General features: G+C 41.2%; 1 protein-coding gene across 6 annotated transcripts in view; it reads right to left on the bottom strand.

Annotated features, from left to right (window-relative positions):
• Positions 1 to 14,542, bottom strand: part of SETD2 (SET domain containing 2, histone lysine methyltransferase) — a 145,788-nt gene that overhangs the window by 110,866 nt on the left and 20,380 nt on the right. For all 6 annotated transcript variants that reach the window (XR_008523327.2, XR_654549.4, XR_008523328.2 and 3 more), the window contains exon 2: positions 252 to 267. Coding sequence is in view for 3 of the 6 variants with exons in the window: in XM_002813811.5 (XP_002813857.2) it covers positions 252 to 267 (16 nt within the window). In the remaining 3 variants the exon portion in view is untranslated. The remainder of the gene's footprint in view (positions 1 to 251; positions 268 to 14,542) is intronic.

Below are 14,542 nucleotides of genomic sequence, written 5' to 3'. Positions count from 1 at the left end.
AACTTCCAACTTTCTCTACCTTTCCTAAATCTCTTGAAGCTCTAAAGTTTAAAAACCATTTTTCTGAGATACACAACATCCCTCACTGGGATAAGTTACCATGGCTCTAAAAACAAAATTAAAAACTACTACTTCATTTCACATTCAAAATGATAGCTACATTTTGAGTGTTTTCAGCTTTTACCCAATTTCTAAAATGTGTTTAGTGGTCCATCTCATAATCACTGAATGACTAGTTAAATTATACTTACCTCGTTTTCTTCTTCTCTATTTCCATTCAGCCAAGAAAACATGCAAAAGAATAAAAAGAAATCATAAATACTTAAAAACGATTAAAATAATAGTTATTTGTATTAAAACTTAGGATACTTACTACCTACAGGTATATTCTATATGGATTGTCCATTCCTTCAGACTCAGTTACATTTAGTTTAACAAATATTTACTCAAGATAGTGCCACATACTATGCTAAGGGCTGAAGACCAAATTTGAATAAAGCAGCATCCCTGCCCTCAAAAAGTTCAGCTTCCAGTAAGTTACAAAAAAAGAAATTTGTAACAAAAGTAATTCCAACATAATGGAGTAAATATAAGAATAGAAATATATATAGTGAGGCAGCAAAGAGGACGATAAGCAACTCAGTTTAGTGGGAAAACAGGAATGCAAAGAATTTTTCCTGCCCAGGTGTGGTGGCTCACACCTGTAATCCCAGCACTTTGGGAGGCTGGGGCTGGCTGATGGCTTGAGCCCAGGAGATTGAGACTAGACTGGGCAACATGGTGAAACTCTGTCTCTATAAAAAATACAAAAAAATAGCCAGGCATGGTGGCGTGCACTTATAGTCCCAGCTACCTGGGAGGCTGAGGTGGGAGGATCACCTGAGCCCAGGAGGTCGAGGCTGCAGGTAGCCATGATCACACCACTGCACTCCAGCTGTGGTGATGGCTGTCTTTACAAAAAAAAAAAAAATTCCTGAAGAGAGGATTCGTTTTTGAAGAATACATTTGTGAGAAGATCCCAGGCAGAGTCAGAGATTAACACATAAAATAAGGCTGGGCATAGTGGCCCACGCTTGTAATCCCAACATTTTAAGAGGCTAAGTTGGGAGGATCACTTGAGTTCAGGAGTTCGAGACCATCCTGGGTAACATAGCAAATCCTCATCTCTCTTAAAAATAATTTTTAGGCCAGGTGCGGTGGCTCATGCCTGTAATCCCAGCACTTTGGGAGGCCAAGGCAGGCAGATCACCTGAGGTCAGGAGCTCGAGACCAGCCTGGCCAACATGGTGAAACCCCATCTGTACTAAAAATACAAAATTAGCCGAGCATGGTGGTGCGTGCCTGTAATCACAGCTACTCAGGAGGCTGAGAATCACCTGAACCCGGGAGGTGGAGGTTGCAGGGAGCCAAGGTCGTGCCATTGCACTCCAGCCTGGGCAACAAGAGCAAAACTCCATCTCAAAAAAAAAAAAAAAAAAAGAAAAATAATTTTTAAAAGGAAGGCTAAGTTGGGAGGATTGCTTGAGCCTGGGAGACAGAAATTGCACTGAGCCAAGATCATGCCACTGTACTCCAGTCTGAGCAACTGAGTGAAAACCTGTCTCACACACACATACACACACACACACAAAATAACATAGAATAATATGTGTAAAGTATCTATAAACAGTTCAATATTACCTGAATATAAGGTGTAAGGCAGAAAGAAGCCAACAATAAGATGGAGTAGGAGGCAGTGGTCAGGTTTCTCATGAGAAGAATCATATTTCGTCTTATGGATCAATGCTTCCCAATCGTTTTTGGTATCTGTTCAACTGTTCCAAAGGCAAGACTATTCCACATTACAGTGCATCTGCTCCATAACACAGTGCGCAGCTCTCTGGGTTATATGCTAACAAAGGTAACCACACTGACTAAGAGAAATCAAAAGCCACAAGTCTAGTGTACACTAGCACACCAAGGCATACTGAGGGACTGTCTACTTGGAGAAAAGGAAGCTACAGAAGGACATGACAGCGAGATTTGTATTTTCAGCTAGTCACTCATTGGGCTATGTGGCAAGACTGGAATACAACAATCTGTTTTCAATGTTCCTGAAAGGAAACATACGAAACCCTTTTCCCCAAATGTAGGCCTAACTTCATCATAATTCATTCCATTCACCAGTGTCTGCGGTAGCCATACGAAACCAAGTAATGACAGGGGGAGAGGGGGCAGTAAGCTGATAATACATGAATGAGATCTGAAGCAGTGCCAAAATTAACCATTTTTTTCTACTCCAAAACCACTAAAAACCTCATAAATATGATGTTAGCACTACTGTACTTCATCAATTCTATGATGTACATTTTGCCCACAGGATGCATGCTATCAATGGTATCATAGTTTTAACTGAAAATTTTTTTCACTTCTCAACGTTCATAAAATAATCATTTTCTTACAATCGATGGCATATTAGAACCTATGGTATATTCAATTTGATTTAAATTAGTACCATTTGAAATTTTTTCAAGAAGACAGAAGGTACCAGGAGATGTCCAACCAAGGCTTATCTGCATAGTATGCACACATACGAAATGCTAGAAATACAAAAGTGACCAGAACACTTTCTTAAGCCTCAGCAGTTCTATTTTGGACAGACAGATGAAAAGAATAATCCTGACAAAATATGATGAAAATAGGCTCAGGTTATATTGTAAATTTGTGGAGCTGGGAGGGAAGGGGGCATAATGAAGGTCCATTTTAGAAATCAAAGAATTGTTTGACAGAAATGACAAGACAGGAGGGGGAAATGTTTAAAAAAGAAAAGAAAAGAAATGACATTTCCCAGAACTTGATAAAATAAAATGTTTATAATAAAAGAATATAAGCACTACCAGAAATTTGGAGGGAAATTTTCTCATCATTAAAAGCATTTAATGTTAATAGATAAAAATCAAATTACAAACAAGCAAAAGAAAAGTCCACAATCCAACTTACCAGAGACAACTACTGTTAACACTTTGATCACAGAGCTTTCTGCACTCATTTGTGCATGCACTTGAGTGTGGTTTTTAAACAGAGATCATTGTTTTTCTTTTTAAAAACACACAAGCCATTCTGTATCTTGCTTCCCTCCCTCATGATAGAGCTGGTGAGCAGACAAGTTGTTTAGATCACAGAAAAAGTATGGAATCACCAAATTAGATTAAGGAAGTGATCTCAAGAGAAGCAGATACAGGCTGGGCGCAGTGGCTCACGCCTGTAATCCCAGCACTTTGGGAGGTCGAGGTGGGCGGATCACCTGAGGTTAGGAGTTCAAGACCAGCCTGCCCAACATGGTGAAACCCCATCTCTACAAAAATACAAAAATTAGCCAGGCATGATGGCAAGTGCCTGTAATCCCAGCTACTTGGGAGGCTGAGGCAGGAGAATCGCTTCAACCTGGGTGGTGGAGGTTACAGTGAGATCACACCATTGCACTCTAGCCTGGGCGACAGAATGAGACTCCGCCTCAAAAAAAAAGAAAAAAGAAAAAATTGGTCTCTACTTTTCTGACGTAATTAGTTGAAAGCTGGGGGAAGAGACAGGGTGAAAGATAAAGAAAATTCAAGCGTTAGGCAACAGAAATGGAAGTAGACTGTAATCCTCAATGTTGCTGCCCAAAGTTGGACATTACCAATTTATAATTGAGCTTATTAGCATACTTATTCTATTTTTGTTGAAGGGATTAAGCCATCAGAGGCAACAACTAGTGAATTAATCCAGCAAGATTGGCGGGACAAGAGGGGTAGAAGGCAAGAAGTTGAGAGAACTGATTTCTCAAAAATATTAAAATAACTGACCTAAAGATCCCTAGATAATAGACAGGGAGTGAAATCTGAAGGAAGCTGATAAACTCAACAGGGTAGGGACAAGATATTGGGGGCTTCAAAGAGTGGATTTGGTGGAAACCAGGAAGAGAGGTAGAAGGGTCAATAAGGTGGAAGAACTGGAAATTATGGTCAGAGTATTATTTTAGGGTTGAAGTACATTTCCAGGAGAGTCTTCTTAAGTAGGAGACCTAGGTACAGCCAGGAAGAGTAGATTGCTGCAGCAATAAGAGGGCAGGACCTTTTTGAAGAAATTAATACAATTGTGAGACCACAATTAACAGCAAGAATTAGCTACAAATGTTTTTAACATAAGAACACTTGTTTTGGTAAATAATATCAAGAGCAAAGAGAGTTTTTGAAGAAAGTTTGATGAAACAAGGGTATAGAAACAAGAAGTTAAGAGTATTAAACCTCCTGTACTCCCTACCATAAAAAATGAGGCATGTGAAAACAAGTATTTAACTCCACAGGATGAGATCATGCTAGAATAGCCTATTTCTTCTTTCAAAAAACTACTACAGAGGAAAAAAAAAAGAATATGTTAGCCAGTTATCTGCCAAAAAAATAGTATAGTGGGCAAATCTGCAGCTTGCTGATGGAATTATATTTAAAGAAACCATATCAAGATGAAGATAAATCTCTATTAGGTCACATGGTATATATAGAAAAAGACTTAGTTAAGCGTTTTAGTCATGGCAAGCTCAAGGAACCAAAGAATGACATGACTTAAAAAAAAAACCAACCAACCAATCTCTCAGGCTAGGACATTAGAAGTAAGGTTTACAAAGAGAAGCCCGATAAATGAGAGCAATTTGGCCCTATCAAGTGCATTAATAAATATAAACAAGTTGGATAGTAAAGAAATCTATTCTGGATACCATGTCACACAAGAAATGGTTAAAGCTAAATAGAAGTATTTTTATCTACCTTAGAAGAAAAAAGATTTACAGGACCATAGTGGTTTATTTCAAACTATCAGAAAGCTTAGAAGATGAAATAATCTTATTTTGTGCAATTCTGAAAGTCAGAACTGTGACCAACAAATAGAAGTTACAGAATGACAGCTTTTAGCTCATTTTTAGTACATTTTAAATTAATTTTTTTTTTTTTGAGACAGAGTCTCACTCTGTCGCCCAGCCTGGAGTGCAGTGGCGTGATCTCGGCTCACTGCAAGCTCTGCCTCCCAGGTTCACGCCATTCTCCTGCCTCAGCCTCCCGAGTAGCTGGGACTACAGGCGCCCACCACCACGCCCGGCTAATTTTTTGCATTTTTAGTAGAGACAGGGTTTCACCGTGTTAGCCAGGGTGGTCTCAATCTCCTGACCTCGTGATCCGCCTGCCTCGGTCTCCCAAAGTGCTGGGATTACAGGCGTGAGCCACTGTGTCTGGCCAAATTAATTTTCTTTATTTGAAAAAGTACTATATGTAGCTGGGGGAAATTTTATAATACAAAGAGATATACAACTAAAAACAAATCACTCTCCCCAGAGCAACTATTGTTAAGTTTGCATATTCTTTTTTTTAATTTATTTATTTTTTGAGATGGAGTCTCGCTCTGTCACCCAGGCTGCAGTACAGTGGCGTGACCTCAGCTCACTGCAACCTCCACCTCCTGGGTTCAAGCAATTCTCCTGCCTCAGCCTCGCGAGTAGCTGGGACTACAGGTGCGAGCCACCATGCCCAGCTAATTTTTGTATTTTTAGTAGAGACAGGGTTTCACCATGCTGGCCAGGCTGGTCTTGAACTCCTGACCTCGTGATCTGCCCACCTCAGCCTCCCAAAGTGCTGGGATTACCGGCGTGAGCCACTATGCCTGGCCTAGTTTGCATATTCTTATTTCTAAAACTTTGTGTGCATATATGAACATACACATATCTTTTCTTTTTTTTTGTTTGAGACAGGATCTCATTCTATCTTCCAGGCTGGAGTCCAGTGGCGCAATCTTGGCTCACTGATGCCTCAAACTTCCAAACTCAAGTGATTTTTCTGCTTCAGCCTCCTGAGTAGCTGGGACTACAGGTGTGAGCCACCGCACCGGGCTAATATTTTTTGAGACAAAGTCTACTACAAAACTACAAAAATCAGCCAGGTGTGGTGGTACATGCCTATAGTCGCAGCTACTTGGAAGGCTGAGGCAGGAGGATCTCTTGAGCCCAGGAGGTGGAAGTTACAGTGAGCAGAGATTGTGCCACTACACTCCAGCCTAGAAGATAGAGGGAGACTCTGTCTCAAAAACAAAACTAGATGTGTCACTGTACAGGATACTTAAGTTTCCTTGACATCAAAAATGTTTAAGAATCTGGATAAGAACTTAACTAAGATAAGACAAAGAATATTCCTGTCCTCAAGGTGGACAGCCAAAAGTGAGGTCCTAGGTCTCACTCCAGACCTTCTACTGAATTTCGTAACTACAAATCAGAAATAGCTTTTTACTTTATCTTGATTTTAATAAGCAAAGACTTCAAAAATTCACTCCTACCTAAAGATTTCTTACTAAAACTAAAATACAGTGTTTCTTACACTTGAGTGTAGTAGAGGCCTCATTTAAAGAAAAAAACTGTCGGACATATAAGAATAGATCACAGTTCAAGAATTCTGACAGAAAACAAAAATTAGCCTATTAAAATTTATTTCATTTGAGAACTGTCATTGCAGAGAATTTTAAACTTAAAACTTGTCAAAATAATTTTTAAGGTCTGTAGGTTAGAAAATAATATTGTATCAATGTTAATTTCCTGAATTTGATCACTGTAACCTTGTTTTTAGGAAATACACATTTGAGGATATAGGAGTAAAGAGGCATTGTGTCTGCAAATTTCCAGCATTCCAGGAAAAAAGTAATGATGTGTAAATATATGTATATAAAGAAAGAATGACAAAACAAATGTGGTAAAATGTTCTTATCTTGGGAATCTGGGTGAAGGGTATATAGGAAATCTCTGTGTTTTAAAAAATATACTGTAATATATATTTTTTGTAGAGACAGGAGTCTATGTGGTCCAGGTTGGTCTCAAACTCCTGAGCTCAAGCGATCTTCCCGCCTTAGCCTCCCAAAGTGCTGGGATTACAGGCATGAGCAACTGTACCCAGTGGAAATCTCTATTTTTTAAACCATTCTGTAATTATTTTTTAAACTTAAAGATAATCAAATATGAAAAGCTGTTAAAAATTCTCACAGAATCCCCAACCCTTAAGAATATGTGGGCCAGACGTGGTGGTTCACTTTGGGAGGTCGTGGCAGGCAGATCACATGAGTCCAGGAGTTGGAGACCAGCCTGGCCAACATGGTGAAACCCCATCTCTACTAAAAATACAAAAATTAGCCAGGCGTGGTGGCACATGCCTATAATCCCAGCTACTCAGGAGGCTGAGCCATGAGAATCGCTTGAACCCAGGAGGCAGAGGTTGCAGTGAGCCAACATCACGCCACTGCACTCCAGCGCCACAGAGTGAGAACCTGTCTCAAAAAAAAGAGTATGTGGACCCTTGGAAATCCTAGAGCCTCAGCTGGAAAAACATTACCTCAAATCTTCCTAAATTTATATTCTGATAAGCACTGATAAAAAATAAGCTACATAAAAACTAGACTCTGGAGTATGAGATTACAGGGGTAACGATACTGTGAAGAGAAAACTCAAAGACAGGAAAACTGATAACAAAAGAAAGGAAGCCACCAATTACAAACCAAAGAGTATTTCATAATATTGCTTTTAACATATCCTAGCCCAGAGGTAGGATAGCAGCACCCTTAACTTCCTAGAAGAAATGTGCTTGTTGTCCCCTGCCCAAAGCAAGACAGAAACAGAAATATTGTCAGGGAACTCTTCTCAATTACTAAGTGATTACCTTCACCATTAGGAAACCAGGAATTTCAGTGCTCCTGCTGCCCCATCCTACACTATACCTCATGTTTTGCTTTAATTTTAGGTTTCTAAATCCTTGATCTGCTTCCCAGCAAGTACAGGTGGAAGCATCTGTTGTGGGGGGAAAAAGTTTGGAATGAATGAGTTAAAGTCATGCATGTTTTGACATTTACACATTTAAGCACCTATGGAGTTATATATTCAAGAGTTAAACTTCCTCCAATCTTCAGTGATCTAGAAATATGCATCAGGCAGAAGTATTCAAAATTAAAACTTTTATCACAAAAGGTCACATCTACCTAGCTCTCTGCTTGGACTATGGTCATACACATTTGCAAACCTCTTCTAAACACACTGAGCCAATCCTTCTGTAGGCTAGAGTTTTGGTAGGGAATGGATGTCCTAGCTAACTACCAAGAGTGAGCTGGGCTTACGGCAAATGTGAAAACTGCATCAAAACATATCTCAGTAGCACACAACCATGCTGATGGACTCCTCAATGACCTTTTTTTTTTTTTTTTTTTTTGACACAGAGTCTCACTCTGGTGCCCACACTGGAGTGCAGTGGCACGATCTTGGCTCACTGCAATCTCCGCTTCCCAAGCGATTCTCCTCCTTCAGCCGCTGGAGTAGCTGGGATTATAGGCATGTGCCACCACGCATGGCTGATTTTTGTATTTTTAGTAGAGACAGGGTTTCACCATGTTGGCCAGGCTGGTCTCGAATTCCTGACCTCTAGTGATCAACCCACCTCGGTCTCCCAAAGTGCTGGGATTATAGGTGTAAGCCACCACACCCGGCCTGAATGACATTTTAGAAAGGCAGCACTTAAATATCACTTCTCATATCAATCAGAGGCTATTTGTTCAATAATTATTTAAGGATCCACCTTGTAAAGGCAGTGCTAGGCCTGTAAAGGCAAAATGTCAGTTCACAGTCTCTACCCCACCAGGAATTTCATACTTACTTGAAGTAACATGGCACAGAGGTACATCAAATAACTATAATACAAGGTAACAAATAATAATTGCCATGAGTAGAAAAGCCAGTAAGGTGCTTTCTTTTAAGCTTCACTTTTGGGCTCACCTGGTCTCAATTTTTCTGATTCTCTATGAAAACACACCTTTAGTATTTATTACTTTGCTTGTTAGGGTGGCTTTTTAAATTTGAGACAGGACCTGGCTGTCACCCAGGCTGGAGGCAGTGGCACAATCTTGGCTCACTGCAACCTCTGCCTCCCGGGCTCAAGTTATCCTCCCACTTCAGCCTCCTGAGTAGCTGGGACTAGAGGCACACGCCACTTACGTCCAGCTAATTTTTATATTTTTTGTAGAGACAGGGTTTCACCATGTTGCCCAGGCTGGTCTCAGACGTCCTAAGCTCAAACAATCTGTCCGCCTTGGCCTCCCAAGTGTTGGGATTACAGGCATGAGCCAGTACAGGCACGCCTGGCCTAGGGGTGGCAATTTAATACAGAAAAAAAATCAAACTTTGATACCTAGGTCAGAATCCTATCCCTGCCATTTACTAACTCTATGGCTTGTGCCACTCTGTTCCCTTACTCTCCCAGATGCCTATTTCACACATTCCCCTACCCCAAATCTCTATCACCATGATCTCCATGACCACTCTCAATTGATGATCCCACCACTTTGCTCAGTGTCCTATCCTCTCGCCTCAAGGACTTCCATTTTCTATTTATTTCCTCTCCTCTACCATCAGTCTCTCTCTCTCTCCTCTCTATTCATTCTCATTAGCCAAACAGCTTTTAATAAGCTACGAGACCAGCATCTTAAAGCTAGTGATCAATTTCTTTCCTAGGCTTTCACAGACCACATTCTTCAGTTTTTCCTCCTCCCCTCACTGCTACTCCTCCTTAATCTCATTTGTTGGCTCCTCCCACCCATCCAGCTAATAGGGACTTCCTTTTTGGGTACTACTTGGATACCTCCTATTTATCTCAAATATAGCATGGTCAAAATTGAACTGATGACGATTATCCCATATACCTAATTCAGTCCTCCCCCAAGTCGTTCCTATGACAGTAATACTACCATCTACCCAACTGCTCAGATCAAACCTCATTTGTCCTTAATTTTTCTCTCTCCACTCACAGCCCACTCCACATACCTGCTTATCTTCTTTCTGACCTTACCTCTTTCCATAGTCCCTCCTCTTCATTCTCTAGGTTTTAGCCACATTAGCCTTCTCTCTGTCCCTCATACATTCCAAGATAATTTCTGGCTCACAGCCCTTTCACCTGCTGTTCCTTCTTGGAATACCATTCCCTCCAGATCTTCACCAGACTGCTGCTTCTCGATAATAAAATGACACCTCACACAGCCATAAAAATGAATGAAATCATGTCCTTTGCAGCAACATGTATGGAGCTGGAGGCCATTATCCTTAGTGAACTAACTCAGAAACAAAAGACCAAATACTAAATGTTCTCACTTGTAAGTGGGAGCTAAACAATGGGTACACATGGACATAAAGAAGGAAATAATTAACACTTGGGGCTCCAAAAGATGGGGCAGTGGGTTGAAAAATTACCTAATGGGGGCCAGGGGCCGTGGCTCACGCTTGTAATCCCAGCACTTTGGGAGGCGAAGATAGGTGGATCACCTGAGGTCAGGAGTTCCAGACCAGCCTGACCAACATGCCAAAACCCTGTCTCTACCAAAAATACAAAAATTAGCTGGGCATGATGGCGGGTGCCTGTAATCCCACCTACTTGGGAGGCTGAGGCAGAAGAATCACTTGAACCCGGGAGGCAGAGGTTGCAGTGAGCCGAGATGACGCCACTGCACTCCAGCCTGGGCAACAGAGCAAGAACCCATCTAAATAATAACAATAATAATAAGATTACCCAGTGAGTACAATGTTCACTACTATTTGGGTAATGGGCACACTAGAAGCCCAATCCCCACCAACATGCAACATACACGTGTAACAAACATGCACATGTACCCCTTGAATCTAAAATAATTTTTTTAAAAAGATGACACCTCAAATGTTATTTCCTTTGAGATTCTCCCATCATGCTATATTATAGTACCTTATTTTATTCCTAGCATTTATTATTATTATTACTATTTTATTTATTTATTTATTTATTTATTTTTGAGATGGGGTCTCACTGTCGCCAGGCTGGATTGCAGTAGCGTGATCTCGACTCACTGCAAACTCTACTTACTGGGTTCAAGCAATTCTCCTGCCTCAGCCTTCCGAGTAGCTGAGACTACAGGCACACACCACCACACCCACTAATTTTTGTATTTTTAGTACAGACGGAGTTTCACCATGTTGGCCAGGATGGTCTCGATCTCTTGACCTTGTGATCCACCCACCTCAGCCACCCAAAGTGCTGGGATTATAGGTGTGAGCCACCATGCCCAGCCCTCCTAGCATTTATTACTATGAGAGTTGGCTGTTTATTTTTTATTTATAAATATTTTATGTAATGCCCATTTCCTCCCACTAGAATACAAGCTTCTTTAGGACAGAGATTTGCTTTTATCTTGATTATAGCTGCATTTAACTGCCAAAAACACCACTTAGAAGATAGGGAGCACTCAATAAATATCTGACATTATGATCACTTTTTCTTTTTTTCTGAGACAGAATCTTACTGTCGCCCAGGCTGGAGTGCAATAGTGCGATCTTGGCTCACTGCAACCTCTGCCTCCCAGGTTCAAGCAATTCTCCTGCCTCATCCTCCCAAGTAACTGAGATTACAAGCACCTGCCACCACACCCAGCTAATTTTATTTTTTTTTTACTAGAGATGGGGTTTTACCAAGTTGACCAGGCTGGTCTCGAACTCCTGACCTCAGGTGATCCACCCACCTCAGTCTCCCAAAGTACTGGGATTACAGTATTATCACTTTCTTTCTTTTTTTTTTTTTTTTTTTGAGACGGAGTCTCGCTCTGTCGCCCAGGCTGGAGTGCAGTGGCGCAATCTCAGCTCACTGCAAGCTCCACCTCCCGGGTTCACGCCATTCTCCTGCCTCAGCCTCCCGAGTAGCTGGGACTACGGGCACCCGCCGCCACGCCCGGCTAATTTTTTTGTATTTTCAGTAGAGACGGGGTTTCACCATGTTAGCCAGGATGGTCTTGATCTCCTGACCTCGTGATCCACCCGCCTTGGCCTTCCAAAGTGCTGGGATTACAGGCGTGAGCCACCGCGCCCGGCCCACTTTCTTTTTTTTGAAACCAAGTCTCACTCTGTGGCCCAGGGTGGAGTACAGTGGCACGATCTCAGCTCACTGCAACCTCCACCTCCTGGGTTCAAGCGAATCTCCTGCCTCAGCCTCCCATGTATAGCTGGGATTACAGGTGTTAGCCACCATGCCTGGCTAATATTATTATTATTATTATTATATTTTGAGATGAAATTTCACTCTTGTTGCCCAGGCTGAAGTGCAATGGCACGATCTCGGCTCACCACAACCTCCGCCTCCCAGGTTCAAGTGATTCTCCTGCCTCAGCCTCCCGACTAGCTGGGATTACAGGCATGTACCATCAAGCCCGGCTAATTTTGTATTTTTAGTAGAGATGAGGTTTCTCCATGTTGGTCAGGCTGATCTTGAACTCCCAAACTCTGGTGATTCACCCACCTTGGCCTCCCAAAGTGCTAGGATTACAGGCGTGAGCCACCGCGCCCAGCCAAGCCTGGCTAATTTTCGTATTTTTAGTAGAGACGGGGTTTCACCATGTTGGCCAGGCTGGTCTCAAATTCCTGGTCTCAAGTGATCTGCCCACCTCGGCCTCCCAAAGTGCTGGGATTATCATTTTCCTACCTAGTTAAGCTGCTTTTACACTACTCTCCAGAAGGAATCTCAATAGCTATGGTGGTCTCTTTTAAGTTCAAATCTAGATCAGTCTTGTTCAACATCTTTCTTTCTTTTCTTTTTTTGACAGGGTCTTGCTCTGTTACCCACTGTCACCCAGAGTCTAGGCTGGAGTGCAGTGGCACAATCATAGCTCATTGCAGCCTCGAACTCCTGGGTTCAAGCGATCCTCCCTCCCAAGTCTCCTCAGCTGGCTAATTTTTTTAAACTTTTTATAGAGACGGGCTCACTCATCTTGCCCAAGCTCTCAAATTATTTTTCGTATTGCTCTTGTTTCACCACCTTCCTCCCTCTCAGCCTCCACACCACACACATACCACATCACCCCCATATCTACCTTAATCCACTGAGGGACCATTAAAGCCTTTGATAATTATCTGAATGTCTACTAGGTGGTACTCAGCACTATTATGCCTTTTCCTATCCTTTTCTTACCTTTCCAGATACTACTACTAAACTCAACTCCTACAGCATATACTTTACAATCTGACAATCACATACAGCCTTGACTTGCATTTATTGTTCTTGTCTCCCCACATAGAGTTTAAATTTCAAAGAGACAAAGGCAACATCTTGTCCTTATTATATAATCTCCCCTGGGCCTAACATTCCCGTTCCTATCATACGTTCTCGTTACTTTTTGAATCAAAGAAACTCCTTAACAACAGTACTAGTTTTTTGCTTCCTCACTTCAAGCAATTCTTAAAGGAAAAGAGGGAAACATCTCAAAACTGACACGTAGAAAAAGCAAGATACATAGGCCATAAAATTTATGAAATTTGCCGCATTCTCATCTAAGAACAAGGACACGTGAAGACAAGTGAATTAAAAAAAAGCACTGATGAAAAATATACGTTATTTATGTGGTCAATAAAGCTATGAGTAATACACTGCTTTATCAAAGACATTGAAATTTCAGGTAAACCACTTTGGAATAAGTATGCTAACCTGAACTAGCGTGAGTAGACTTGATATACAAGCACTCCTTCTCACTTGTTTAAGTCCACATCTTCAACTGGTATAGTATCTCAAACATACAGAGAATCCTACTGATCAATATATACCAACTAAATCTAGAAAAAAAATAACTTGATCATACTTACCAACTATTCTTACACCCCAAAAATAGCTGAAACTTTATTTTAATGTGGAATTACTACACAAGTGAGTAAAGCTAACTTATTTTCTTTAAAAAAGTCAATTCTAACAAGAAATGACTTTGTTAACAAAGCTAATCTCAAATGTGTCACTACAGAATTCTAATCAGTGAGGAAAGGTTAAGACTATAATCCCAAATGTTAACAATTGTATTTATGCCTGAAATGTTTCTCTACTTGTCTGCCAAATAGATACACAAGAATACCTACCTAAAGTGTATGATATTCACCTGTTAAAGCCATCTGCTTTTTCCAAAACCCATAAATTGGAACGTTGGGTGACCTAACCTGAACATTTTAGAGCCCAGTGTTGAAGACGATTGTATTCAATTGAATTCCAGTAATTTTATTCATTACTCTGAGTTAATCTTTTCAATTATCCATTTGTTTTCCTCATTAGCAAAAAGTGAGAGAGGAAAACCCCCAATACCAAATAAGCCTCAAAAGATAAATATGCATAAATGCTGAAATTCATCTTTAGTACAAGCCAATGAATCACACAGAAAGAGTTGACTGGCCGGGTGCGGTGGCTCACGCCTGTAATCTCAGCACTTTGGGAGACCGAGGCGGGTGGATCACTTGAGGTCAGGCGTTCAAGACCAGCCTGGCCAACATGGTGAAATCCTGTCTCTACTAAAAATATAAAAATTAGCCACGCATGGTGGCAGTCACCTGTAATCCCGGCTACTCGGGAGGCTGAGGCACAAGAATTACTTGAATCCCAGTGGGGTGGAGGTTGCAGTGAGCTGAGATTGTGCCATTGCACTCCAGCCCGGGTGACAGAGCGAGAGACTGTCTCAAATAAAAAATTAAAAT

The sequence above is a fragment of the Pongo abelii genome, chromosome 2 (assembly GCF_028885655.2).
Source record: "Pongo abelii isolate AG06213 chromosome 2, NHGRI_mPonAbe1-v2.0_pri, whole genome shotgun sequence".
NCBI lineage: Eukaryota > Metazoa > Chordata > Mammalia > Primates > Hominidae > Pongo > Pongo abelii.
The sequence above is the reverse complement of the archived record's forward strand: the minus strand, read 5'-3'. Positions and strand labels throughout refer to the sequence as shown.